At 53.0% G+C, this 26,756-nt stretch overlaps 1 protein-coding gene across 6 annotated transcripts in view; it reads right to left on the bottom strand.

Moving 5' to 3' along the window:
• PARVB (parvin beta) overlaps positions 1-26,756 on the bottom strand; it is a 114,196-nt gene that overhangs the window by 71,988 nt on the left and 15,452 nt on the right. Inside the window, exon 1 of one of the 6 annotated variants that reach the window (XM_060413619.1) lies at positions 16,567-16,841. The exons of 4 other annotated variants lie outside the window; for them this stretch is intronic. Coding sequence is in view for 1 of the 2 variants with exons in the window: in XM_042247857.2 (XP_042103791.1) it covers position 5,647 (1 nt within the window). In the remaining variant the exon portion in view is untranslated. Of the gene's footprint in view, positions 1-5,646; positions 5,736-16,566; positions 16,842-26,756 lie in introns of those variants that run through there. One more of the 6 variants, XM_042247857.2, reaches the window with a different exon arrangement.

Below are 26,756 nucleotides of genomic sequence, written 5' to 3'. Positions count from 1 at the left end.
CTGGCCCCAGCTTTAGATGACCAGCCCCTTCTTAGACTTCCGGGAGCCCTCCCTGGAAGCCCACTCCAGAGTCCCCAGCGTGACTGGCACAGCAGCCCGCTTCACTCCTGACCTGAAGTCATCACACTGTTGTTACTTTATGTTTTAGTAAACGGTCTGTCTCAGAAACCCTCCCACACTGTTGGTGGGAATGTGAATTGGAGCCACTATGAAGAACAGTGTGGAGGTTCCCTCAAAAAACCAGAAACAGAGTTTCCCTATGATCCAGTCTCCTGGGCAACTATATCCAGACAAAACTGTAATTCAAAAGGATACACGCACCCCAAAGTTCACAGTAGCCAAGACATAGAATCAGCCTAACTGTCCACCCACAGATGAACAGACAAAGCTGTGGCACGTACGTACCATGGGACACTACTCAGCCATAAAAACGAACGCCATCTGCTGCAACACGGACGGACCCAGAGAGGGTCACACCAAGTGAAGCGGGTCAGAAAGAGAAAGACAGAGACCACAGGACGTCACTCGTACGTGGACTCTAAGACACAACACAAACGAACCTATTGACGAGCGAGAAACAGGCTCACAGATGGAGAGAACAGGCTTACGGCTGCAAAGGAGGAAGGGGGCTGGGGAGGGAGGACTGTGACTTTGCCGTGGTCGATGCAAACTATTATGTGTGTGTATAACTGAATCGCTTTGCTGTCCGGCAGAAATTAACACGTCATAAATCAACTATACTTCACTAAAATATATTTTTAAAAATAAGGCACAAATTGTCTATCTTCCAGTTTAAACAGACAGTCCCCGAGCCCAGGGTCCCCTGTCTGTACTCTGGAAGCCCAGTTTGGGGTCTGGCACACAGAAGGCAGGCCTTCAACAGAAGCCCTCTGAATCCTGAGTAAAATACGTATCCTAACCACACCTCCTCTCCCTCAGGGTGGCAGACTCATGAGAAAACATGTAAAACCCTCAGCTGATGCTCGGCGAGTGCGTGGTGAGGGGACTTCCTGGGTGGCTCAGTGGTTAAGAATCCGCCTGCCGGTGCAGGAGTCACGGGCTCAACCCACGGTCCAAGAAGAACGTGCCGTGGGGCAACCAAGCCTGTGGGTCACGTCTACTGAGCCTGCCCTCCAGAGTCTGCGAGCCGCAACAACTAACCCCATGAGCCCTAGAGTCCGTGCTCCCCAGCAAAGAATAGCCCCTGCTCACCACCGAGAAAACCCATGCACACCCACAAAGAGCCGAAAATAAATCAATAAATAAAAATGGTTAAGATGGTAAATTTTAAAAAAGAGTACGCTGTGAGAGTTTTGACGACCTAGTACATCCAGGATAGTCATGGGCATGGCTGGAGGAAAGGGAAGTGGGCCCTGAGCCTGTCCCAGGACACAGCTTGCTGGGGTCTGCCGGCTTCCTCCCTTTCGGAGGGGTGTTCCCTCCCCTCCCAGGCCTTCTAGGCGGATGAACACTTCTGTTCCCAAGTGTACCCCAAGTTTAAAGGCGTGTCCCACTTCCCCAGCTGCACATGAACTTCTGTTGGGAGGGACACACTTCATCTCTTGTTCCCCTTTATGTGTCTGGGACCTTAGACAGAAAGGGGCTGGGGAAAGGAGGGGTGGTTAGATGAGTTCACTTTTTTTGTACTGCTCGATTAAAAAGGAGTTCTAAAACAGGTAATAGAAAATAATCGATGATAACAACAACAATATATATTAACTTGCCTTTAAATGCAGATTTCCTCCCTTTAATAAAGAAGTCTGGATTTTTGTGCATATTTGCCAGCGTAATCACGATGGAGTCGGCCTCAGTCTGCACCCGCTCATTCACTCCTCCGACAACCACTTCGTGGACGTGCCCTGAAGTCAGGCCTGGCACCAGGAGAGCCGGGCAAGGACTCAGACACAGGCCCTGCCCAGAGGCAGAGGGTCTCGGCATCCAGGACACAGATAATGGGGGTCTATGAAGATGCTGGGGACCCAGGAGGGAACAAGCAGCAGTCCAGGCAGGCTTCCTGGAGGAGGCTGCCTTGGAGTCTAATCTTAAAGGAGCCCGGCCCATGAGGCAGAGAGAGAGGGTGCCAGTCTCCATCCCCACATTCCCGGGAGGCAGGGGAAGTGTGTTCTTTTGCCCTGGGTCGTCCTGTAGCAGGAGGTTGGCTAACAAGCTGGGAAGAGAGGCGATGCTTCTAACATCCTGCTCAGCAAACTGCCAGCTCTTCACCCTCGAGTTCCCTTCTCTTGTCCCATCCCATGCCCACACTGAAGTCTCCCCAACCCAGAAAGGCCTGTAGGGTGGGGATGGAGACTATGGCCTGCGCCAGGGAGGAAGGAAGTCTGACTCTATCGAGGAGGGCCTGCCCGCCCCACACCCTCATATATGAGCTCACACAGGCTTCTGGGGAGACAGCCAGCTGGGGGAGCGGGGCAGGGGCCACTACAGACCAGGGAACGGAAGCCCAGCAAGCAGGTGACCCGGCCGAGGAGGAAGCTAAACTCCTAGTGGAGCCCAGCTACCCAGCTACGACATCCTCGGCACAAGGCAGCAGCCGTGGGCAAGTGGCAGGCACATCTTGGGAAGGTCTTAACAGTGTTGGATCCCGCAGGCAGGCACTCAGCTGGGAGGAGAGGCGGGAGGCCGAGCAGAGGTCGGCAGTGATACAGAAGAGTCAGCAGCCGCCCGGCTGCCCCGGGTCTTGCTCTGGGCGGGCGGGGTGGCCGCAGGGCTCCTCGACGAAGCAAGCGGGCTGCCTCGGTCACTGTCACTTTGCCGACGGGGAAGATAAAGCCGAGGTCCCACAGGGAGTAGGAAACAGAGCTGGGATCTGGCCTGCCAGTCCCACCAGCCGAGCAGCCAGAACAGACACACGCTCACTGACTTGAGCCCCAGCATAACCTCTGTGTCCCCGTAGTCAGCCTCATCAGCAGAAAGGACAGGACGAAGCACACGGGTGGCGAGCGCTGTTCCATAAAAGTCCTCTGAGTGCAAAGGCAGAGCGGGGCTGCTGATCAGCAGGCTGTGAGAGGCGGGGGTGGGGGCACATGGCCACGGAGCCACAGCAAAGGGGGGCTCTCGGCCCAGGTCCCCGAGCTTTCAGAGCCTGGGGACCCCTTTCCTAACCGAAAACGTAACAGACTACCTCCTCCTCCTTGCATCAGTCACTGTTACTTTTTCAGACAGACAGAACATTCCAGCAGGACTTTCAGCTTTTTGAAGTCCAACAGAACCTGAGAAAAACTGGAAACCGGCAGTATTTACTGAGCAAGATCGCTATTCATTTGATCCCCATCATTATTTCCCCAAGAGAGTTCCACAGACAAGGACGCTCACAGGTCTTGTATGAATTTAGGGTCAAAGAAGTGGAGGAAATACTGAGTAAAGCAGAGCTAACCAGGAGGTTTTTCTTTCTTCTGCAGGACTTCTCAGAGCCTTGACTGTGCCTGTGTACCTTGTGATACCCCTGGGGGGAGGGTGGAGAACTCAGTAATCCACCCCTTCGGGAAGAAAAGGCAAGAGGCACAAAGCCCATCACAGCCCCGGGAAGGTGGACAGGGTCTGACCCCCCGCCAACCATCCCCTCCCAGCACCACCTGGGAAGGGCCACCTGGCCTGGCTCAGTCACTCTCTGCCTTTTATCATCAAGTCTAAGTAAAATGAGGGCTTCCCTGGTGGCTGAGCTGGTAAAGAACCCGCCTGCAATGCAGGAGACCTGGGTTCAATCCTTGGGTTGGGAAGATCCCCTGGAGAAGGGAAAGGCTCCCCACTCCAGTATTCTGGCCTGGAGAATCCATGGACTGTATAGTCCACAGGGTCGCAAAGAGTCGGACAGGCCTGAGCGACTTTCACTGTTGTCCCAGAAGCACAGCTTCAGAGAGTAAACTAGGATCCTCCCTGCATTCAGCTTCCTTAAACCCCTCCCCCAATGGCTGGTTTCCCTGGCTAGAATCATCCTAACACAGCTACGTGAATGGTCGAGGCAAAAATTGGTCTGTGGATTTCTCTCATAGTCCAGTGAGGTGGTAGTTATTCTAATGCTCCTGGGCTTCTGACCCCAAGACAGCTGTCAACACAAGGGACAGGGGTTGGATCCCTGATCTGAGAAGGTCCTCCACGCTGTGGGGCAACCAAACCCGTGCACCACAGCTGCTGAGCCTGAGCTCTAGAGCCCACGAGCCACAGCCCCTGGCCCGAGCCCCACAGCAAGAGAAGCCACTGCAACGAGAAGCTGCGCTCCGGGTCTAGAGAGCAGGCCCCACTCGCGGCAACTAGAGAAAGCCCGCCCGCGGCAACTAGAGAAAGCCCGCTCGCGGCAATGAAGACCCAGTAGAGCCAAAAATAAATTAATTAATTAATGTTAAAACTGATCTGTGACCTCCTTGAGGGAAGGGGTATCTTGGTCACCTGCAGACTTGGACACCGATGACCTTTTCTTTAAGGACCCTCCAGGCAGAGGCCAGGCAAGATGTGAATTCTTTATTCCATCAGCGGGGAAGGAGCATGTGCGGGAAGCGTCTCGGTGTCTGTGGCCCAGGATATCTGAATAACCATCATCTCACTCTGTCCCCCAAAAGGACCCGGGGAGACGGCCTTCAAGCCTCGAGCTGAGGTTAAGAGCTCCCACCAAACTTCAGACTCCTGTCCCCATTTGCTGTGTGACCTTCGGCGGGTCAGTCAGCCTTTCTGTGCTTCAGTTCTGCTGTAAAATAAAACTGCTGTGCAGACTGCGTGAGACGAAGCACATTAGGAGATGGGGACAGCTCCCAGGCCCCAAAGATCTCGGCACACGCCAGCTGTACCGACGTCCCCCATTTCAGCTGCAGCAATCAGCGCTCATCAGGGCAGAGCTGGGCTCACCCCCAGACCGCCCAACCCCCAGACCGCCCCTTCCACTGATGCTGCCTCTGAAGAAAAGGCAGACCGAATGGCCGTGGTGTGCGTCTCACCCGTCTCCCCACCGAGTCCCCACTGGCCTCACGCTCGCCTGCAGGTCTTCACCCCTCCTCTGATCATGCCTGCTTTGCCAGTGAGTCCTCCCTGGCCCCAAACCACCAGTTTAAAGCGAAGACAGAATCAAAAAGAAAGAGAAAATCCATCGTGTCATTAAAGAGAAATTCATCACCTTCAAATTTTTAATTGCTACTTGTCCCCGACAATGCTCCCAACACCACCCCTCTATCAAGACCCAAAGACCCACATGGCCCACCGCAGCTATGCAAACTTCCCAACAGGCTTCATTCCGCAAATCAGGCACCGGTCCATCTGGGCCGAGGGGCTATGAGAGGCCCCTGTTCCCACCGACCTCACACCACATCCTCACCACGTTCCTGGGGAAGGTCGAAGAACCAGCCCAGAGTCCATTCTGGAATCAATGATCCTCCATCATAAAGCAGAGAAGGAATGAGGGCTGGCCCGGGCATGGCTTCTACTGAAAATGACGGGAAAGAAAACAGAGAGCAGGACTTCCCTGGGGGTCCAGTGGCTGAGACTCCATGCTCCCCAACGCAGGGGGCCCGGGTTCGATCCCTGGTCGGGGAACTAGATCCCACGTGCCACAAGGAAGATCAAAGATCCCAAGTGCAGAAACGAAGACCTGGTGCAGCCAAATAAGTGAATAAAAAATATTAAAAGGAAACAGGGAGGACTCACTGGCGAAGTAGCCGAGATCGGAGGAGGGGTGAGACTGCAGGCAAGCGTGAGGCCAGTGGGGACTCGGCGGGGAGACGGGTGAGACACACACCACGGTCACGCAGGGGCCCCATCAAGGATGCTGACATGACTTGCAATTCCAGGGAAAGGCCCCTTTCAGGGGACTTTGAGGAAGGCCACAGGGGACCGAGCTACGGGGAGGATGGAGTTGTTTTCACACGATAGGACTCTGCTAACCACAAAGTCTTATTTCTATCTCTGCTGCCAACGGCTTCATGGGCAGGCAAACTACTCCCCAGGAAAAAAAAAAGAAACCACAAGAAGAAGGAAGGAAGGGAGTATCCATTCCTGTGTGTGACTTAAGACGTGTTTGGCTCAGCAAAAAGCTCAACAATAGACTCTGGCCTCCAATACGCCTTCGATCTCGGCTTGGCTGCTGGGCAGGTGGACGGGAGGGTCCATGAGGGGGCTCAGCCTGGGTGCCTGTCCCAACACCAAGCAGAACACAGAGCACAGGCCCACGCTCCCCATAGTGCCCCCCCGGACGCTGGCCACCTCAGGAGGGCCCGGCGCTAATGAGAACACTTGCCACCCCGTTTCCACGACAACAGAAATCAAATGCCAGAGACAAAGCCGGAGCAGGAGCTGGGGCTGCTCAAGCTGGCAGGTCGCTTCCTGCGGCACACGCTTCTCAGGATGGGGGACCAAGGAAGGTGCTAGCGTTGTTGGGGGAGCAGAACCATGCCCACCTTTGCCTTAAACTCCCCCTCGATTTAGCCACGGGATGCACTGCCCGGCCTCAAGCCTGGATCGGTCACCTACCAGCTGGGTGACCATGGCCAGCTGCCTGTCTGTGCCTGTTCCCTCATCCATAAGGTGGGACTGACAACAGGCTTGGCAGAATAAATAAATTTATATATTTTCTGGTAGGAAGTGCTACTCACTCTTTTTTATTTATCCTATTTAAAAAAAAATTTTTTTTTGGTTGCACAAGACGTGGGATCTTAGTTCCCCAATCAGGGATCGAACCCACATCCCCTACATTGGAAGTGCAGAGTCTCAACCACTGAGCCACCAGGCAAGTCCTGCCACTCATCGAGTATGTGAAGTACATCAAGGCTGTACATTGTCACTCTGCTTATTTAACTTCTATGCAGAGAACATCATGCCAGTGCCGGACTGGATAAGTCGAAGCTGGAATCAAGATTGCCGGGAGAAATACCAACAATCTCAGATATGCCAGATGATACCACTCTAATGGCAGAAAGTGAAGAGGAGCTAAAGAGCCTCTTGATCAGGGTGAAAGAGGAGAGTGAAAAAGATGAGGAAACAGTGACAGATTTTATTTTCTTGGGCTCCAAAATCACTGCAGACGGTGACTGCAGCCATGAAATTAAAAGACACTTGCTCCTTGGGAAAACAGCTATGACAAACCTAGACAGTGTATTAAAAAGCAGAGACACCACTTTGCCAACAAAGCTCCATCTAGTCAAAGCTATGGTTTTTCTAGTAGTCACGTACGGATGTGAGAGTTGGACCATAAAGAAGGCTGAGTGCTGAAGAATTGATGCTTTTAAACCATAATGCTGGAGAAGACTCTTGAGAGTCCCTTGGACTGCAAGGAGATCAAACCAGTCAGTCTTAAAGGAAATCAACCCTGAATATTCATTGGAAGGACTGATACTGAAGCTGATGCTCCAATACTTTGGCCACCTGATGGGAAGAGCTGACTCACTGGAAAAGACTTTGATGCTGGGAAAGATTGAAGGCAGGAAGAGAAGGGGGCCAGAGAGGATGAGATGGTTAGATAGTATCACCGACTCAATGGACATGAGTTTGAGCAAGTTGGTGATAGACAGGGAAGCCTGGCATGCTGCAGTCCATGGGGTCACAAAGAGTTGGACTGAACAGGAAAGCAATCTCCCTACTCCGGAAGGAAACACATGCTTGCTGTACATGCGGCCTGACTGACCCACCAATTCCCAAGTTTGTTCAAGCAGGGAGTGTGTGAGCCCAACAGGGACACTGGTACCTGGGGTGGGCCCTCTACGGGCAGGGGCTTTGGGGCTGTGGGCGATCACGGAACAGGGCTGCCTGGGGGACCCACCCCAGCCAGCAGCAGCACAGGATCCCCCAGACTTGGTGCAAACCAAGGGTCATCCAGAGTCAAGACCTGGGTCCCCAGACAGCCAGGAACCCAAGGCTGACACAGTCCCAAAGCTGGTCGTGGTCTAATGGTTCTTCTACTTGGGGCCCCGATGAAGGAGCCTGTCAGAGGTGAATTGCATTTCCCCCAAAATGCATTTGTTGGAGTCCTAACCCCCAGGACCTCAGAAGATGACTGAATTTGGAGAGAGGGCCTTTAAAGGAGAGCTCAAGGTTAAACGTGGCCTGGGAAGGAGAGGCACTGGGCACACGGGCACACGGGCACACGGGCACACAGGGCTGACCGTGGAGGGACACAGGGCGGGCCCCAGCCCGAAGCCAAGGAGGCACAGCCGGCCCCCAGGGCTGCGAGCCGACAGGCGGCTGCTGTTGGAGTTGCCCAGGCGTCCTCTGTTGCGGGGGCCCGAGGGCACACCTCTCCAGCTGCAGCAGGACCCGGGCCTCCTGTGGGCGCTCAGAAAGGAAGGCCCTGGCCCACCCTGAATGGAAGGGCCACGTCTGAGGGCACCATTGCCCCACGGAGGCCTACACCCAGAGGACCTCCCGGTCTGCCAGCTCTGCCACGCAGATGCCGGGAGCCGGTGCTCAGCTCCTGGAGGGCAAGAATCACAGAGCATCAGTCACGAAAGGAGAACGGCCCAGGTTCAGCACAGCAAACAGCTCCGAGCGTGAAAAATTACAAGAGTCAGGAGCCCCATGGTGTCATCTCAAAGGGTCAGGTTTAGACAATTCGAATGGAAGGGCAGCTCGCCTTTCACTTGTTCACCGTCTGCGCACCCAGGGCCTCCTGCCTGCCAGGCGCTGGGGGACCCTGACGCTGGGCCAGGCCGGTGAACCCCGCTCCCCGTGCGCCGATTTTAGAATAAAATAGGGACTACATCCATTCTTTCATCTGACCCTCATCACGCTCCCTAAGGCAGCCAGAAAGAGTTCTCATCACCATCCCCACTTAACGGAGCACAAAGCTGAGGCAGGGGGTGGTGCTCCGGGCTGTGGCAGTCGGGGCCCCACTCCAGACGTGCACTATGCACCTACTGTGTGCCGGTATCCCTGAAGTCTGAGCACAGCAGTGACAGGACAAGGGCCTCGGCTTCAAAGTGGGAGAAAGCAAATCAACAAGAAAACACAGTATTTCAGAGGATGCACCGTGCGATGGAGACGGGGTGGAAGCCACACCTTACTAAGATAACTCGCACTAAACCAACTGCAGGTTAACTGTTTGGGTTTTGCTTTTTGTTTTTTTAATTAGGGTGTAGTTAAAGTAAAAAGAGTGAAAGTCGCTCAGTCGTGTCCGCCTCTTTGTGACCCCAGGGACTATACAGTCTATGGAATTCTCCAGGCCAGAATCCTGGAGTGGTAGCCTTTCCTTCTCCAGGGGATCTTCCCAACCCAGGGACAGAACTCAGGTCTCCCGCCTTGCAGGCAGATTCCTTACCAGCTGAGCCACCAGGAAAGCCCATGGATAGGCAGGCAATCCCTTCTCCAGGGGATCTTCCTGACCTAGGAATCAAACGAGGGTCTCCTGCATTGCAGGCGATTCTTTACCAGCTGAGCCACCAGGGAAAATGAAGCAATTATGCAAATACACACAGCCGCTCTTCAGGCTATTTTCCCGAACTGGTCATTACAGAGCATGGAGTGGCGTGCCCTGTGCTGCAGAGGAGGTCCTGATTATCTACCTATTAGTGCGTCTACGTGTCAATCCTAATCTCCCAGCTTACCCCCACCCCTTACCCTCTGGTAACCATAAGTTTATTTTCAACACAGGTTAACTGTTTCTTCCTGTTTACAGGCTGGTTACATCCATTTCAATTGGGGCTTCTCTAGTAGCTCAGCTGGTGGTAAAGAACCCACCTGCAATGCAGGAGACTCCAGTTCAATTCCCAGGTCGGGCAGATCCGCTGCAGAAGGGATAGGCTACCTATTCAGGGGCTTTCCAGGTGGCTCAGATGGTAAAGAATCCGCTTGCAATGTGGGAGACCTGGGTTCAGTCCCTGGGTTGGGAAGATCCCCTGGAGAAGGGAAAGGCTACCCACTCCAGTATTCTTGCTTGGAGAATTCCCATGGACAGAGGGGCCTGGTGGGCTACAGTCCATGGGGTCTCAAGGAGTCGAACACAACTGAGCGACTAAGCACACACGCGCACACACACACACACACACACACACACACACACACACACACACGGATGTCCAATACAGCCGTGTCACCAGATGATATTCACCCAGAAGTCCCACTGGCTGTAACTCAAGGCCACACCTGAAACCCCGAGAATGGACCCCGAAATTCCTGCCTCCGCCCACCTTTCTCACCACCGGTTTCTTTCACCTCTGGCTCAGCCCAAGCTTCTCCTGCTCCAAATGTTTACAAGGTCCTTACTGAAGGTGGTTCCTCTAGCCCAGACACTGCACCAAAGATGCTCCCACAACAACCAGCCACGGAATTCTCACGCGAAAAGCCACCTGGCACTTCTGGATGTCCTTTCCACCTTCTCAGCACGTAAGCAAGAAGGTCTCCGCCCATGACAAGTACAGACGGCGTCACAGTGGAACAACGCGGCCTGGGACAGCAACCCCCTCCCTTGCCATTGTGCTCGGCCACACGCCCCAAGGAGAGTGACGAGTGCTACTTAAATCCAAATGACAGAAGCCTGAGCATCTGCTGCATAGCGCGTCCTCCTTACCTGTCAAACAAGCGAAGCGAGAGTCTTAAAAGGAAGAGACCTACAGCATCTCCTTTGCAGCCAACACAAGGACACCAAGGGCAGGATACCCTGGGTTTACACCCAACACCCACACTGTGTGGCGATGTCGGATCACTGAAGGTTCCAAGGCGTCAGTGGGTGGAGTGTGTGTCCGAGAAAATGACTGTTTGTCTGACGGCTGGAAAAGCATGCAGAACGAAATGATAAAGGCGAAGTTTCTCTAAAAGCACTTGTCGGTTTGTAAGCTGTGGGAAAACGCAAGCCTCACAGTCTTTTTCAAAGGAAAACAGAGCCACGAATCCGTCTGCTCTTTCTAAACCAAGAACACTTTTCCAGAAGAACCTCGGAGTGGGCAGAGTCAAGACGAAACACGACCCACTGTGTATATACACTCCATCCCCATGGCCCTCTCTTCTAAAAAACAATAGCAGTAATGATAAAAACCAGGTTTTAGACACAACGTGCAGGGGCCTGTGGGTAGAATTTGTTGTTTGTTGTTCTTGAGTCGCTAGGTCGTGTCTGACTCTTTGTGACCACATGGATTCTAGCCCAACAGGCTCCTCTATCCATGGGATTACCCAGGCAAGCATGCTGGAGCGGGTTGTCATTTCCTCCCGTAGGGGATCTTCCCGACCTAGGGATCCAACCCATGTCCCCTGCTTGGCAGGCGGATTCTTTACCTCTAAGCCACTTGGGAAGCCCAGAATAGGTGGAATAGGGTCCCCTAAAGTTTCACATCCACCTGGAACCCATGAATGTGATGTTATCTGGAGACAAGGCCTCTGCCGAGGTAATCAATGTAAGATGGGGCCTACAGGATTGGGTGGGCCCTACAAGCGAGATTGGCGGTGTCCTTACAAGTGGGAAGTCTGAACACACACAGAGGGAAGAAGGCCACGTGACAACAGAGGCAGAGATTCGAGAGATGTGCCTACGAGCCAAGGACACGGACAACTTCCAGAGCCACCAAGAGCTAGGAAAAGGCAAGGAGGGGCCCCCCACCCCCAGCACCCCACCCCCAGGACCCCAGCTGAACTTGAGACACACATAAACTACAAAGTGGGCTCCCAGGTTATGTCCACTGGTCCTGAGCATGGCTAGGGCAGGCACGGCCCCCAGGCAGGCCTGCTCAGAGTGCTGAAAAGCTCAGGCTTCGGGCCCTGGTCACAGATGCCCCCTGCACGCCTCCCAGGACATAATGTGCCAGCTCGCTCAGTGCCTGGCTCCGGGCTGAGACCCAGCACAAGCCTCTTGACGGCTCTCTGACGTCCTACGAGCACGCAGATTATTTTTAGCAGCCATCACTGCTCTCCTGTCACTTCATTAATTTTAGAGCCAAATAACCCCATTATATATGACTTGACTGGCTTGTAAAATTACCCTTCGTTCCAACAAATATTTATTGAGCATGCCACCATGTGCTATATTCGGCTTGGTACATTACATTTTTCTAAAAATAATTAACTTAGCTAACGATCACAAATCCACTAATTAAATTTGCTCTTAAATGTGTTTAATTTCCCCACAAATGGAACGAGGAGATTACAAGTTGAGCATTTTTGCCAGGTTGAGACAAGAAGCGAAAAAGGAAGAAGAGGGGACTTCCCTGTTGGTCCAAAGGTTAAGACTTGGCACTTCCACTGCAGGGGGCGTGGGGTCAATCCCTGGTCGGGGAACTAAGGTTCTGCATGCCTTGTGGAGTGATTAAAAAGAGGAGAAGCTGCTAGAATCAAGGCCCATCCAACAAGAATCCCGCCACTTGCATTCGCCCCGCCGCCTCTCTGGGCATCTTAGGCGGTCACCCTCACACCCTGATGCTGCCTTATCACCTGCTTTGGGAAAATAGTGATGGCACAGAGAGACGCAGTAGCTCCCAGGAGGAGAGCCAGGAGCCAGGCATCCATAGCATGAGTCAGCTCCTGTCCCCAGCTGCCCTCCTGCCCCGAATCAGAACTGGGCTGCAGGGAACTCACATGCAGTGATGTCACCCTCTCCTGAGCTCCAGAGTGACAGTGGTCCCGGCGAGTGATGTGGGACCAGGGACCAGGGTGGGAGGCCTGGCTGCCTGGAGGGCGGGGCTGGACAGAGCCGTGGGCGACCTCGACAGTCGCGGGGACGCACACACGTGGCTCCAGACAAATCAAGTTCGAAGTCAGGCAAAGCCCAAGAATGTAGAAAAGCGTGTGTGTGTGTGTGTGTGGCCACGCCACAGGGAAACAGAGCGTGCTAAGGGGCACTTTCGAGGAGCGGTGGGTCCCATCCGCTGGGAGGGACAGGCCCCAACAGGGAAGGGTGCAGACAGCATAATCTAAGCCAGGTGGTAGGACACCAGGGACTTCTCTATTTTTCTTTACACTGTACACATGTACACTTTTTTCACAAGTGCAATACATCTCACAATAGTTTTTCACTTTTTAAAAAAACTGTGGTAGGGACTTCCCAGGTGGTCCAGTGGTTATGACTCAACACGTCCACTGTAGGGGACAGGGGTCCAATCGCTGGTCAGGGAGCTAAGATCCTGCAAACTGCTTGGCATGGCCAAGAAAGTAAATAAATAAAAGTAAACTCTGAAAAATAAAGTAGGGACTTCCCCGGCGGTCCAGTGGTTAAGACCCCACCTTCCAGTGCGGGAGGCACCCGTTCAATTCCCTGGTCAGGGAACTAAGATTCCACATGCCACGGGCAGCAGACAAGAATTTAAAAACAAAACAAAATTTTAAAATTGTGGTAAAATATAGGTAACATGACATTTACCATTTTCAGCATTTTTAAGTGGACAGTTGAGTGGCATCAAGTGTATTTAAACTGTTGTCCGGCCATCGCCACCCACAGAACACTGCCTTCTCCCAGCTCTGTCCCCGTTAAACAGTAACGTCCCCTTTCCCCTCCCCAGCCTCTGGCAACCACCACTCTACTGTCCGTCTATGCACGTGACTCTTCTCGGTGCCTCATGCGAGTGGAATCAGCAGCATCTGTCCTTTTGTGACTGGCTCATCTCACTGAGCATAGCGTCCTCGAGGAGCATCAGTGGTGCAGCCTGGTGTCAGGGTTCCCATTTTTAAGGCTGAGTCATATTCCCTTGTATGGATAAGCCACATCTGCTTAATTTCTTCCATCCATGGACTCACGAGCTATTGCTGTTGCTCATCAAATTTGTGTCATGATCTATTTTTTACCAGCCAGCTTCCCAAGAAGGAGAGGGTTTGGGGAAAGACACACCAAGTACTTCCTGGTCCCAGGCCCTGCGTCCACTCACATAGAAAGTACCTGGGGTTACTGGCCCACAATGACCACGGTATGCTCTGACAGCCACTTCAGAAGCTCCAGGAAAAGGCAGAGGTAGCGATGATGCAATACCTTAAATGGTCATCTAAGAACATTCTAGAAAGTAGAACAGGTCATGCAAACGGGGCTTTTTTCATCATTGGTTTAAACCAGGGATTGGCAAAGTGCAGCCAGGGGGCCAAATCCAGCCCACCGCCCACTTTTTTCCTCTAATGTAGTTCTTTTATTGTATTTTTTTAGTGCATTTATTTTTGGCTGTGCTGGGTCTTTGAGGCCTCGCACAGGCTTTCTCCAGTTGCGGCAAGCGGGGGCTCCTCTTCATTGCAGGGCCCGGGCTTCTCACTGCGGGGCCTCTCTTGTTGGGGAGCCTGGGCTCGAGGCACCCGGACTTCAGTACTTGCAGCACGTGGGCTCAGGAGTTGTGGCTCACGGGCTTAGCTTCTCCGCGGCATGTGGCATGCTCCTGGACCAGGGACTGAAGCCATGTGCCCTGCACTGGCAGGCGGACCCTCATCCAGCAGACCACCAGGGAGGCCCCTCCACCTGCTTTCACTGGCACACACCCACACCTGTATGTTTATGCGCCATTTATGGCGGCTTCCACACTATCAAGGGCGAGGCTGGGTGGTTTCGATAGAAAGCAGAGGGCTCACAAAGTCTCAAGCACTTGTTCTTTGGACCTTTACAGACGAAGCTTGCTGGCTTTTCAATGATTAACAGAAATCACAACACCATCGTCTAATATTGCCATGGCGTGGAGGATCTAGGGCTGGGGTAACAGCAGGGATGGGAATTCTTTCCTCAGTTCTTAGAACCAGGGGAAACGAGCAGGCTGAAGACCTCCCTCCGCCCCACGTCTAGCCAGTAGCATCTGAGCAAGCCCAGCGTGGCCTGCCTGTCTGTCCCCATCCACACCACCTCTCGGCCAAGGCCTCCAATTTAACCTGACTTCTCCCTGCGACCTTCGGATTTCACTCACGACCTCAACTGGCTGAAACCAGGCAACTGGCAGGTCAGCGGCCAGCTGAGGCTGTATGCGTGTCCCAGGGCGGCTGCGACCAACGTCCACAGCCTGGGTGGCTGAAAGCAACAGATGTTCACTCACTCACAGTCTAGAGGCCAGAAGTCTGGGGACCAGGGTGTGGGCAGGATGGTACCCCACACACACCCAGAGGCCCCGAGAGGACGCTCCCTGCCTCCCCCTGGTGTCTGGCTGTGGCCCTCAGTCCCTGCCTCCTCCTGGTGTCTGGCTGTGGCCCTCAGTCCTTGGCTTGTGGCTGCATCCCTCGGCCCCCTGCTCTTCCTCACACAGCCTCCCCCCTCACGTCTTTCTCCCCCTCCTCGTCTAAGGGCCCCAGTCACACGGGATAGAGCCCATCCCACCCCAGCACAACCTCATCTCTACTTACATCTTTCGGGGGAGGAGGAGGGGCGTGCCATGTGCACAGCTTCTAGGATCTTAGTTCCCGGACTAGGGATGGAACCTACATCCTTTGCAGCAACGGCACCGAGTCCTAGCCACTGGACCACCAGGAAATTCCCTTTACTTACATCTTAATCACATCTGCAAAGACCCTATTACCCTAAACGGCCACATTCACAGGTCCCGGGGCTAAGGTCTGAGCAGCTCTTCAGAGGCCACAGTTCTGCCCCACAACAGATCTTCACCCTTGTTTCTCTCCGGCCCTTCTTGGTCCGCTGATGACATTCACAGAAGCTAAGCGTTTCTGCCCTGAGCTTCATTTATTAATTACTAACCCGGGGATTTTTGCAGCGACTAACACCTGCGACCAGTGATTTTTATTTTGGCCAGCCAAAAATCATCTCTGTTATTTCACTAACACTTTGCGGGTTATCACATTCAATAGTGTACCTGACACGCCCGTAAAGTCTTCTAGTTTTCGGGAAATGTTATCTCCAATCCACTCTTCTGTAGAAAGAAGCAAAGGCATATTCTCCAGCACCATGAGTTTCATTTTCACTCTCTGTATCAGAATCAATCACTAGGCTTTTTGTCTTTTTCTTGGTCTTAATACTCACATCATCTACATCAGAACTATATGCTGAAGAACTACCATCTTCTGAGACACTGGACTATAAATCACTTGAACAATCAGATACAGGAGCTGCATAAAATTCACCGAAAAATTCTTCTTCGATCAAAATTTTGCAATGTGTCATTTTCAAAAATTTTACCTTTATGACACACACAAGGTCAAACAAAAACCTAATGAAGCAAAAATGTGAATGATAACGGCAATCACAAGCTGTCTAATGAACCCTTGATCAATTTTAAGCTCTGACAACTTTGCCCAGAGATGCTAACTGTAACATCCTCTAAAAATACACTAAGACATCTCCGGTCAATAATGTGTTAAGTGCAGTCAATTATCCACAGACTCCTGCCACTGAGAGGGGAGAGGGGACATGGGTAGCTGCCTGTCCCCTGTCCCAGCTGGGGCCACCCCCGCTTGTTATGAGCCCCTGCTCACAGGCTCACTGACCCGGCACAGGTCAAGCCCGTGGCCATACGCCCAGGGGCAGAGTCACAGGCTATATCCGGCTCCAGCCAGGCCAGCAGGACACTGTCCTCTTTGTCATAACCCCCCCGGTGCCTATAAACAGCCTGAGCAGCGGAACAGCTCTTCCGGGCCCTCGCTCTCGCTTCAGAAGAATTATGTCTATTTTGCAGCAGAGAATTCGCGGCTACAAAGCCCATGTCTTTGATTACACAGCACCTGTCAAAGGAGACCTTTTCCACTCACCGGCAGGAGAGCTTGGATGGCTTGAGGTGTCACAGGAGATCTATGCCTCTCCCTTTGTGGCTGCTACTCAGCCCGGATGGAGCCTGGAAGCCGGCTGCCCCAGGGACAGCCACAGGCCGCCGGGGACGCAATCCAGCAGATTAGACGGCCAAAGCCAGACGCCGGGGCATGAGCGTGGCACAGGCAGAAATAAATGCCCCCTTCCCTGGTCTCAGCTTCTGGTTTCACTCTTCTGCCCAATGCACTCCTCCACACGTACTTGGTGACAAATGTGTGCACACTCAGATGACCCGTGACGCTTCATAAGGTCCTTCCTCACGCGTTATCGAGTGTGATTCTTAAAGCAATCCTGGAGATTGAGGAGGGAGACACTGCCATCCCTTGTTCAGAGAAGGGGACAGGGCTGAGCCCGGCTCAAGGTCACCAAGCTAAGAGGGGACAAATGACCCAGGTCTCACCACCGATCTGCACACGGAGTCTTAAAGGGTGCCGAACATCACTGCAGGGGAGAGGGGGTGGGGATTTCTCTTTAAATAATTTAAGAAGTCAGAAAGGACTAAAAATGTACCCCAAATCCAGAGAGCAGGATCTATGCCAGAGGTCAGGAGTCGGGCTTCCCAGGCGGCTCAGAGGGTGAAGAATCCACTTGCAGAGCAGGAGATGTAGGAGACACAGGTTCAATCCCTGGGTCAGAAAGACCCTTGCAGGAGGGCATGGCAACCCCCTGCAGTATTCCTGCCTGCAGGACTCCACAGACAGAAGAACCCAGTGGGCTACAGTCCATAGGATCGCAAAGAGTCAGACGTGACTGAAGCGACGGGGCACACACACACACATCAGGAGTCAACTATGGCCCGGGGCCCGATTTTGGTCCCTGGCTGAATTCGTAAATAAGCTTTATTGGAACATAGGCGCATCGGTTGTGTATTTTCTATGGCGGCTTGTTGGCTACAAGAGCAGAGTTGAGTAGCTGCCACAAGACTGAAATATTTGCTGTCTGGCCCTTTACAGCAATGGTTTGCAGAGCCCTCTCTAGATGATGGCTGGGAGGCAGAGGAAGAAATGTGGGCAAGTCCAGCCCCAGGGGCACACCCAGGACCTTGCATGCCCGCGACAGCAAATCTGAAGCTCTGCGCCAGGCTCGTTCACAGTGGGAGCATCCAGATCCAATCCCCAACGGAGAAGAGCAAGGGCTGAGTCAGGTGCCAACTGCTTGGGCACTAGCCTCCACTGCCTCTGTGTTCCGGATGGCTGAGACCATGTTCTGGGCGGAAATCGGCTGCCTTTAACAGGAATGAAGCATCAATTTGAGTCTGCTTTCCAGCCTGAACCTCCAGGGCTACGGCAGTCCCTAAAGTTCCTTGCAACACGCTCAGAAGCCGTGCTCCAAATTGGATCACTCCAACAGAGAACAATAAAAGCTATCATGGAGCACTCCGGCCACGGGGACGCAGCCTCACAGGGCCTTTTACCGCTGGAGAAATCAAATCAACCTCTGCCTTTGGAGGGTCCCCCTGCTCACATTTTCACCAGGTGGATATTTTTAAGCCAGTTCAAAGTGAGGAACAACATCCAAATCGAATCAGACCGGGCTAACCTGGAGAAACGGACCTTCCATTCTCAGGCAGGGCCGGAAAAGAGGACAAGGCCGGGGAGAAAACAGGTCCCTTTGACGCCACTTGCCAATCACAGTCATGGTTGGCGGCCTTCATTGCGACACTCGAGAACTCTGAGTTCATGCAGGACCTACACTGAGAAGATAACCCAACCAGAGCCCCAGGTCCCTACCCCGTCTTAGGGCCTCTGCTTCCTCATCTGCACACGAGACTCAGTCCTCATTGTTTCAGAAGTCAGCTCACCTTGGAGCCAGAGAGCTGGACTTGCAGCTGGAGACCTCAGGGCTAGAGTCTGATAACCTGAAGCGGAGCCCACCGGCCACCCAAGACAGGATGGGACACACAGGATAGGGGACAGGATGGGCTGAGGGTGCTCAGGTGACCTGACTGGAGGGAAGGGGAGGGGAGGCAGGGCAAGGAAGCAGGCGGGGCAGGGTCTCACTGAAACCAGAAGTGGGATCCGGCTGCTCTCAAACGCTCGAAAGCCAATACGGAGGCAAGGTCGGTGGAAAGGAAAGTTTGCTCTATTTCAGATGTTGGCAACCGGGGGCTTCCCAGGTGGCTCAGGGGTAAAGAATCTGCCTGCCAACGCAGGAGACACTGGAGACTCGGGTTCGATCTCTGGGTCGGGAGGACCCCCTGGAGGAGGGCATGGCAACTCACTCCGGTACTCTTGCCTGGAGAATCCCATGGACAGAGGAGCCTGGCGGGCTACAGTCCATGGGGTAGCACAGAGTCAGACACGACTGAGCTTGCACGCTCAGCATGCACAACCAGGGGGTAGGGGTAAGGGGTTGGACGCCTGTCCAAAGGCAGACTCCCCACGCACAGCCAGAGCTTTTACTGGCGGAGGGAAGCTCCATGCAGAAACAGCAGTCAGCTCTAACAGTCGTCTTGAAATTGGCCATCAGTGGTCTGACTGGCCTTACCTTGATTGTTTTAAGTGCAGTTAATCTTCCATACCAGGGTCGGCTCGTTCCCCAGTGCTCAGAACTGCAGCCACTTACATCACAGCTAGAGTCTGGTCCTCAGGTAGTTAACGTCGCCACCCGGTGAGGGCTTCCGTGTCTATAAGACAGCTCACAGGATGTGGCTCAGAATATCATCTACAGCCCCTGAGAAGGAACTGCAGGCCCTCGCCCGTGCTTAATGACTAAACTCCTATTATTGGGTTTTCTCTGACTGCTTTCCTTTGTTTCTGCATTTTCTCACGTCTGTGACTAAACTCATTCTTTGGCGAAAGTTTTTCCACAGACAAAAGGCAGGAAGAGGACATGGGGGCCAGGGACCACAGGGCCTGCTCCGTTTCAGCACCAGCTCCCATCTCTGGGCGGGTCCTCCCAGACCAGCCCCTTCTGTCTCTTCTCAGGCTCATTTATCCGAGCCAAACCTTTCTGCTTGAAACAACCGCAGCTGCAGCTGCGTCACTTACCCCTAAAAAGGATCCTGCCCAGCACTTCTCTGGCTCAAAGCTGACTCTCCCTCCATAAGGAAGTAAAGAGGATTTAAGTCTCACCCTATTCAAGTGCAATGCCCTCAGCCCGGTTTCTCTAGGGTTGGGGTGTTTTGTTTCTCTCTGTTGGGCTTCCGGCAAAGGTTGTTCTCATTCACTCAGGGCTGGAATGGCCCCTGAGTGTCCGTGGGGAGGCGGATGGCTGTGCCCAGGCCTGCCTCTAAGTTGACACCCTGCCTCCCTCCTGTCTCGTGGCAGCAAAGCTCCATGACTCGGCATCTTTGCCAGTCCTCTTCTCTAAAAATAATCACACCGTGAAAGAGGCGGCCCAGGAAGGAGCAGGCTTCCCCACGGTGTGAGACTGGCTTGGCTCTGGTCCTCGACCTGCGTGGACAGTGCTGCTTCTGCCAACGATGGGCAAGGCCAGAAACTGGCCTCCGCATGGTCCTCTGTGTGATTCATGCCTCACGGGTCACACTCCCCGCCCCAACCAGACACTGTCTTCCTGTCCAGGGGCTGCCCCGAGGAAGCACACAGACGGGGGCAGCTTAAACAATGGAAGTCCTGTCTCACAGTCCTGGAGGCTGGGGGTCCGCCAGCCAGGGTGCTTTCTCCTGAGGGCTCCTTGCTGGGCTTGTGGACGGCAGCCTGCTCCCCCCGTCTTCACTGCTTCCCTCTGAGTCTGTGTCCTGAAGCTCAGTCGCTTCAGTCGTGTCCAACTCTGTGACCCGGTGGACTCTAGCCTGCCAGGCTCCATCTGTCCATGGGATTCTCCAGGCAAGGATACCGGAGTGGGCTGCCATTTCCTCCTCCAGGGGTTCTTCCCAACCCAGGGATTGGACCTGTTTCCCTTACATCTCCTGCATTAGCAGGCGCGTCCTTCACCACGAGCACCACCCGGGAAGCCCTGTGTCCTGAGTTCCCCTAAAATAAGGATGCAATTCACATTGGACGAGAGCCCACCCTCCGCCCTAACTCTGACTTAATTACCTCTGTCAAAACCCTCCCTCCGAAGCAAGGTCACACCAAGGGACCTGGGGTTAGGACTTTAACACCGGAACTGGGAGGGATACAACCTTCCCCTCACAACCTTCCCCTCACAAACTTCTTTCTCCCTACCCACCCACTACCCCACACCCACCTCTCGGCCTTCCCACATGCTAATCCCCCCCGTCTGTCCTCACTTCCTGCTAAATCCAATACATGCCCCAGCTCAGAGCTCAAGTACACCTTTGCAGGAGTGCCTGCCTCCCTGACCCCAGGCCAGGGTTGGACCAACACATGTGCTAAGGCCCCTGGTCCCTGGAAAGCATCAGGGTCTGGTCTGTCTGTTCCGGGACCACCTAGGGACTGCGCCAGCTTTGTACAGGCTCTGTTCCCAAGGCTGCGCAATGAAAACATGAATGAACGAGTCAGTGCCTCCCTGCGTTCTCCCTGCAGAAGGCAGCAGGGGAACCTTTGCAGACAAAGGCCCGCATAGTGAAAGCTATGGTTTTTCCAGTGGTCATGGACCAACGTGAAAGTTGTCAGTAAAGAAGGCTGGGCACCGAAGAACTGATGCTTTTGAACTGTGGTGTCAGAGAAGACTCTTGAGAGTCCCTGGGACTGCAAAGACATCAAACCAAACAATCCTAACAGAAATCAACCTTGAATATTGATTGCAAGGACTGATGCTGAAGCAGAAGCTCCAGTACTTTGGCCACCTGATGCGAAGAGCCGAGTCGTTGGAAAAGACCCTGATGCCAGGAAAGACAGAGGGCAGGAGGAGAAGCGGGCGACAGAGGATGAGATGGTTGGATGGCATCACCGACTCAATGGACATGAGTTTGAGCAAGCGCCAGGAGACAGTGAAAGACAGGGAGCCTGTCGTGCTACAGTCCATGGGATCACAAAGAGTCAGACACGACTGAGCAACTGAACAACAGAGCGACCACAAGTCTGCCCCGTCCTCTCGCAGCCACTCTCCCAAATGCCATTAAAACCACGTCCTGGAGTGGCCAGGGTGTGGTCACTGAGCTTCCAGGGTGTGGTCCAGGCCGAGGAGTGGGCAGAGGTTTCCCATGCAGCCCAGGTCCTCGCGCACAAGCCCTGAGGGCCTCTCCGTCCTCACTCCCCATCTGTGAAATGGGATCATAATATGCCCTGGGGCTGCTGCGAGGACAGAGGAGCAGATAGTGTGCAGGGCTGGGGAGGGTGCTGGCTCGGAGGAGGCACCAAAAACGAGAAGGAAGGCAAACCACAGCTCCCACCAGCCTTCCGTGCAGGCCCTCGCTTATCCTCAAGGCCAGCGGAGACCAGGCTGCCGCTCCCCTGTCGCGGCTATCAGCGAGGGTCCTGAGGCTTGGTCAGCAGACTCGGGCACGGAAACCCTGCTGCTCATCAAGGAAGCTTCTAGGGCCCTTTTCATCCTGCCTCAGATGATTTCTTGGAGGCTCCTCCCTCGATTAGCAACTGTTAGAATCTGCCCTTTGGAACTCAGGGAAGGTCGTGGAGCCTAGAGTCTTGCCTACAAGAAATGGGCGGCGGGGGCGGGCTGGGGCGGGCTGGGGGGCGTTGTCGCAAAAAAGCTTCTGTGCCCAGGAGCCGCACAGGGTCCTGCTTGGTTTCAGCCTCAGCCTCCAAGTCCCCAGCCACGTCCTCTGCTGTCCTGAACCAGTGGAGGAAATGAGCCCATGAGAGCGCCCTGCGGGCTCAGCCGGGATTCTGCAGAGCCATCCTTGTCTAGCTCCTGCTCTGGCTGACCCTACTGGGATCTTGGGCTCCAAAATCACGGCGGATGGTGACTGCAGCCATGAAATGAAGACGCTTGCTCCTTGGAAGCAAAGCTATGACCAACCTAGACAGCGTATTAAAAGCAGAGACATCACTTTGTCGACAAAGGTCCCTATAGTCAAAGCTATGGTTTTTCTGGTAGTTGTATACGGGTGTGAGTTGGACCATAAAGAAGGCTGAGCACCAAAGAATTGATGCTTTCAAACTGTGGTGCTGGAGAAGACTCTTGAGAGTCCCTTGGACAGCAAGGAGATCAAACAAGTCAATCTTAAAGGAAATCAACCTTGAATATTCATTGGGAGGACTGATGCTAAAGCTGATACTTTGGCCATCTGACGTGAAGAGCTGACTCACTGGAAAAAAGACCCTGATGCTGGGAAAGATTGAAGGCAAAAGAAGAAGAGGGCAGCAGAGGATGAGATGGCTGGATGGCATCACTGACTCTATGGACGTGAGTTTGAGCAACCTGCGGGAGCTAGTGAGGGACAGGGAAGCTAAGCATGCTGCAGTCCATGGGGTGGCAAAGAGCTGGATATATCTTAATGCCTGAACAGCAACAATCCCTGGCTAGCACCCAGTCTGGCTGACGCTGCCAGGGCAGTAAGTGCCCCTTTTAATCAGGTGCATCCAGGGGCTGCATAACGAGATAAGGCGTCACCGAGACAGCCTGCCTTGGCTTCATGACAGTCAGCTGCACCATCCTCTGTGCCCCGACCCCAGCCTCTATCAGACGTGCCACATGGCCACTTGAGAGCCGACTTGGTCCACCTCCAGGGCGACGGGCTTATCCCCTACTGCAGTCAGCCCCCAGCCCGGCCCCCAACCCCCATCGGCCAGGCCCTGCCAGCTGAACGACCTCCCCTGGTTGTCAGGGATATCCATCCACAAAGGCAAGACCCCAGCGAAAGGTAAGAACCAGGCAAGTGGGCAAGAGACGGGGGCCCTGAAGTGCAGGAACCAGTTAACACCTGGCACACAAAAACAGTTCCACTTACAACAGCATCCAGAGACGGCCCACCAGGGACAAATCTAACCAAGCAGGCAAACTTGCACGCTGAGAACTACGTATCCCTGCAGAAGGACACTAAGGGAAAAAGACCTAAATAAACAGAAAGACACCCCGTGTTCCTGGGTTGGAAGATGTATTGTTAAGATGACAATCCTACCCAATTTTGAAATTCAATGCAATCCCTACCAAAATCCCAACTGCAATTCTTACAGAAATATAACATCCACCCTAAAATTCACATGGACTCTCAAAGGACACTGAAGAGCAAAAACAATCTTGGAAAGGTAAGAACAAAGTGGAAGAAATTTATTATGAAGCTACATAGAGTGTGATGCTGGCACACAGCCTAGACACACAGAGCCCAAAATACACCCTCAGCCAACAGTGAACTGGCGTTCATTCAGTGGGGAGTAAAGAGTGGGCCTCCCTGGTGACTCAGACAGTAAAGCATCTGCTTGCAACGTGGGAGACCCAGGTTCGATCCCTGGGTCAAGAAGATCCCCTGAAGAAGGATATGGCCACCCACTCCAGTATTCTTGCCTGGAGAATTCCAAGGACAGAGGAGCCTGGTGGGCTACAGTCCAGGGGGTCTCAAAGAGCTGGACACGACTGAGCAACTTTCACTTTCCCTTTTTCAAAAAGTGGACAGTAAGAGTGAAGGGAGAATCAACACCACAAGAGCTCAAGGTCACTCCACTGGTCACCGATCCCACCGTGGTAGCTGGTCTCGAGGGAGCTCAGTGAATGCGCTGATGAATGACGGTGTGCCTGGAAGGCTCAAAGATTAACAAATCACAATGAACAAACGAGAGACGGGAAGCGGGGCCAGCAGTGAAACAGAAACTATTAGTCGTTCAGTCCTGTCTGCCTCTCTGCAACCCCATGGAAAGCAGCCCGCCAGGCTCCTCTGTTCATGCGGATTCTCCAGGCAAGAATACTGGAGGGGGTTGCCATGCCCTCCTCCAGGGGCTCTTCCCAACCCAGGGATGGAACCCGCGTCTCTTATGTATCCTCAATGGGCAGGCAGGCTCCTCAGCAGCCTGGGAAGCCCCAGGAGACATCTGTGCCAACAATAAGACCCCTCAGAAGTACTCAGGACCCTAACACATATGGGCTCATTCCCCCTCCCTGAATCTCTCAGAGCATCATTTTAAAACCACTGTCTTAACCCTGGGGGTCATCAAATCAGTTCTAAAGCTATGATCGGCACATTTCTCCAATAACATGAAGCAGAATCGTATAGGAAAAGTCCATGTGCTTCATGGAGGATCCCATCCTCCCTCTAGGCTAAGGATCCCGCCTCGGAAACAGGCAGAGATGCTGATCTACATGGGAGGAAGCGGGAGAAGCTCTGAGGTTCTGCTCTCAGCCACACACTTTTTTTTTTTTTTTTTTTTGACAGCTTGATTGAGATAGAATTCACATTCCATGCAATTCACCCTTTGACAGGGTGCAATTCAATGATTTGGGGTATATTCACAGAATTTTGGAAACATCACCGCAATCAATTTAATATCGTTCCCATGACCCCACAAAGAAGCCCTGGGCCCATCAGCGGTCACTCCTGCCTCTCCTGCCCACAGCCCCTGTCAATCACTAGTCTAGTTCCTGTCTCTGTGGATTTGCCTATTCTGGACATGCCATTCGAAAGGAATCGTACAACGTGTGGCCTTTTGCGTCTGGCTTCTTTCACTGAGCATCAGGATTTCAAGGTTGATCCACAGTGCAGCCTGAATCACTATATTCCTCTTTTTTACCGCCAAATAGTATTCCACCCTATGGGGCTTCCCTGGTGGCTCAGCGGTAAAGAACCAGCTTGCGGTGCAGGAGATTGGGGTTCGATCCCTGGGTCAGGAAGATCCCCTGGAGGAAGACATGACAATCCCCTCCAGTATTCTTGCCTGGAGAATCCCATGGACAGAGGAGCCTGGCAGGCTGCAGTCCATAGGATCAGACACAGCTCAGCAACCAAAAAACCGTCATCACATTCTGCCATATGGGTGTCCATCAGCTGCTGATGGACATCGGAGCTGTCTCCACTTCGTAGCAATCTCAAACAAGGAGCAAAGACCTGGCACAACCCTTAAACAAACATCAGTCTCTTCAGGGACAGCACTCACACTCTACTTCTGATCAAGCCAGCTAAGTGTTTACAGAAAGGATATTCTTTTCTTCCAAGGGATTTTTCTAAACAAGAAAATTAAGAGCAGCCTACGAGCAGGGCTCTCAGAAAGAAAATCTAAATAATAATTGTAGAAATGTGTCCTTGTGACGGGGCCCGAGCAAAAAATAAAACCAAGCCCAGCTGCACACAATAAGATTGAAATGCTGTGTGCGTCTCCAACAAAATTTCAAATCATTAAAATCTCATTATACTAATAATATGTTTTCTAGATCGACTTAACTAAAACACTCTCTTCCCCTAACAAAGTGGAGACGTTCCCAGAAACGGTCGCAGTGCAGGGAGTTTGAGGAGGAAGTACAATCCCCTGGGACACCTGGTCTCCTGGCCCATTTCTGCACATTGTTTGCTGCCTGGACCCAATCGGACGACTGGCAGAAATTACTGTTCTGGCCAAAGAGTTCACTTAGGTTTTTTTTCATGAGATGCTATGGAAAAATCTGAATGAACTTTTTGGCCAGCCCAACACAATGACTGTGCTCTGGCTTCTGAGCTCTCCTCCCTTCACTTAGGTTCTTTTTTGGGTGTTTATTTATTTATTTATTTTTTTATTTGGCTGCACCAGGTCTTAGTCTCGGCACGCAGCATCTTCGACCTTCCCTGCGGCACGAAGGATCTTTAATTGCAGCATGCGGAACCTAGTTCCCCGACCGGGGATGGAACCCGGCCCCCCTGTATTAGGAGCGAGGAGTCTCAGCCACTGGACCACCAGGGAAATCCCCTCACTTGAGTTCTTCTCTCAAGTTTTCTTAAATAAACGCAAGCAACCATCCGAATATTAATAGGCCATGATGGTCTCCTTATATTTTATCCCTTCTGTTCAGTTACTGCCGCCTGCAGTCTTCGCTTTCTGCACCTGCTCTGTATTTGATGGATACAGTGGAGAGCGGCCACAATGGTAATTTTGATGAGACTGATGGTTGACATCTAGGTAGAGCTCATGATGTGCAAGCTTAGGCATTCTCCTCAATTTTCACAATTATAATTTTCAGAGTGTGCAGAAACTTGACTGTGAACACCTGTACACCACTGCCTGGAGTCTAACATTTTTCTGTAATTATTTCTCTATGTATCCATAGATCCATCACTCTCTCTAGCAATCTATCTGTATTAGTTGCCTGCGGCTGCCTTAACAAATTATGGCAAATGCAGTGGCTT

Source organism: Ovis aries, chromosome 3, assembly GCF_016772045.2.
Source record: "Ovis aries strain OAR_USU_Benz2616 breed Rambouillet chromosome 3, ARS-UI_Ramb_v3.0, whole genome shotgun sequence".
NCBI classification, from domain to species: Eukaryota; Metazoa; Chordata; class Mammalia; order Artiodactyla; family Bovidae; genus Ovis; species Ovis aries.
The sequence above is the reverse complement of the archived record's forward strand: the minus strand, read 5'-3'. Positions and strand labels throughout refer to the sequence as shown.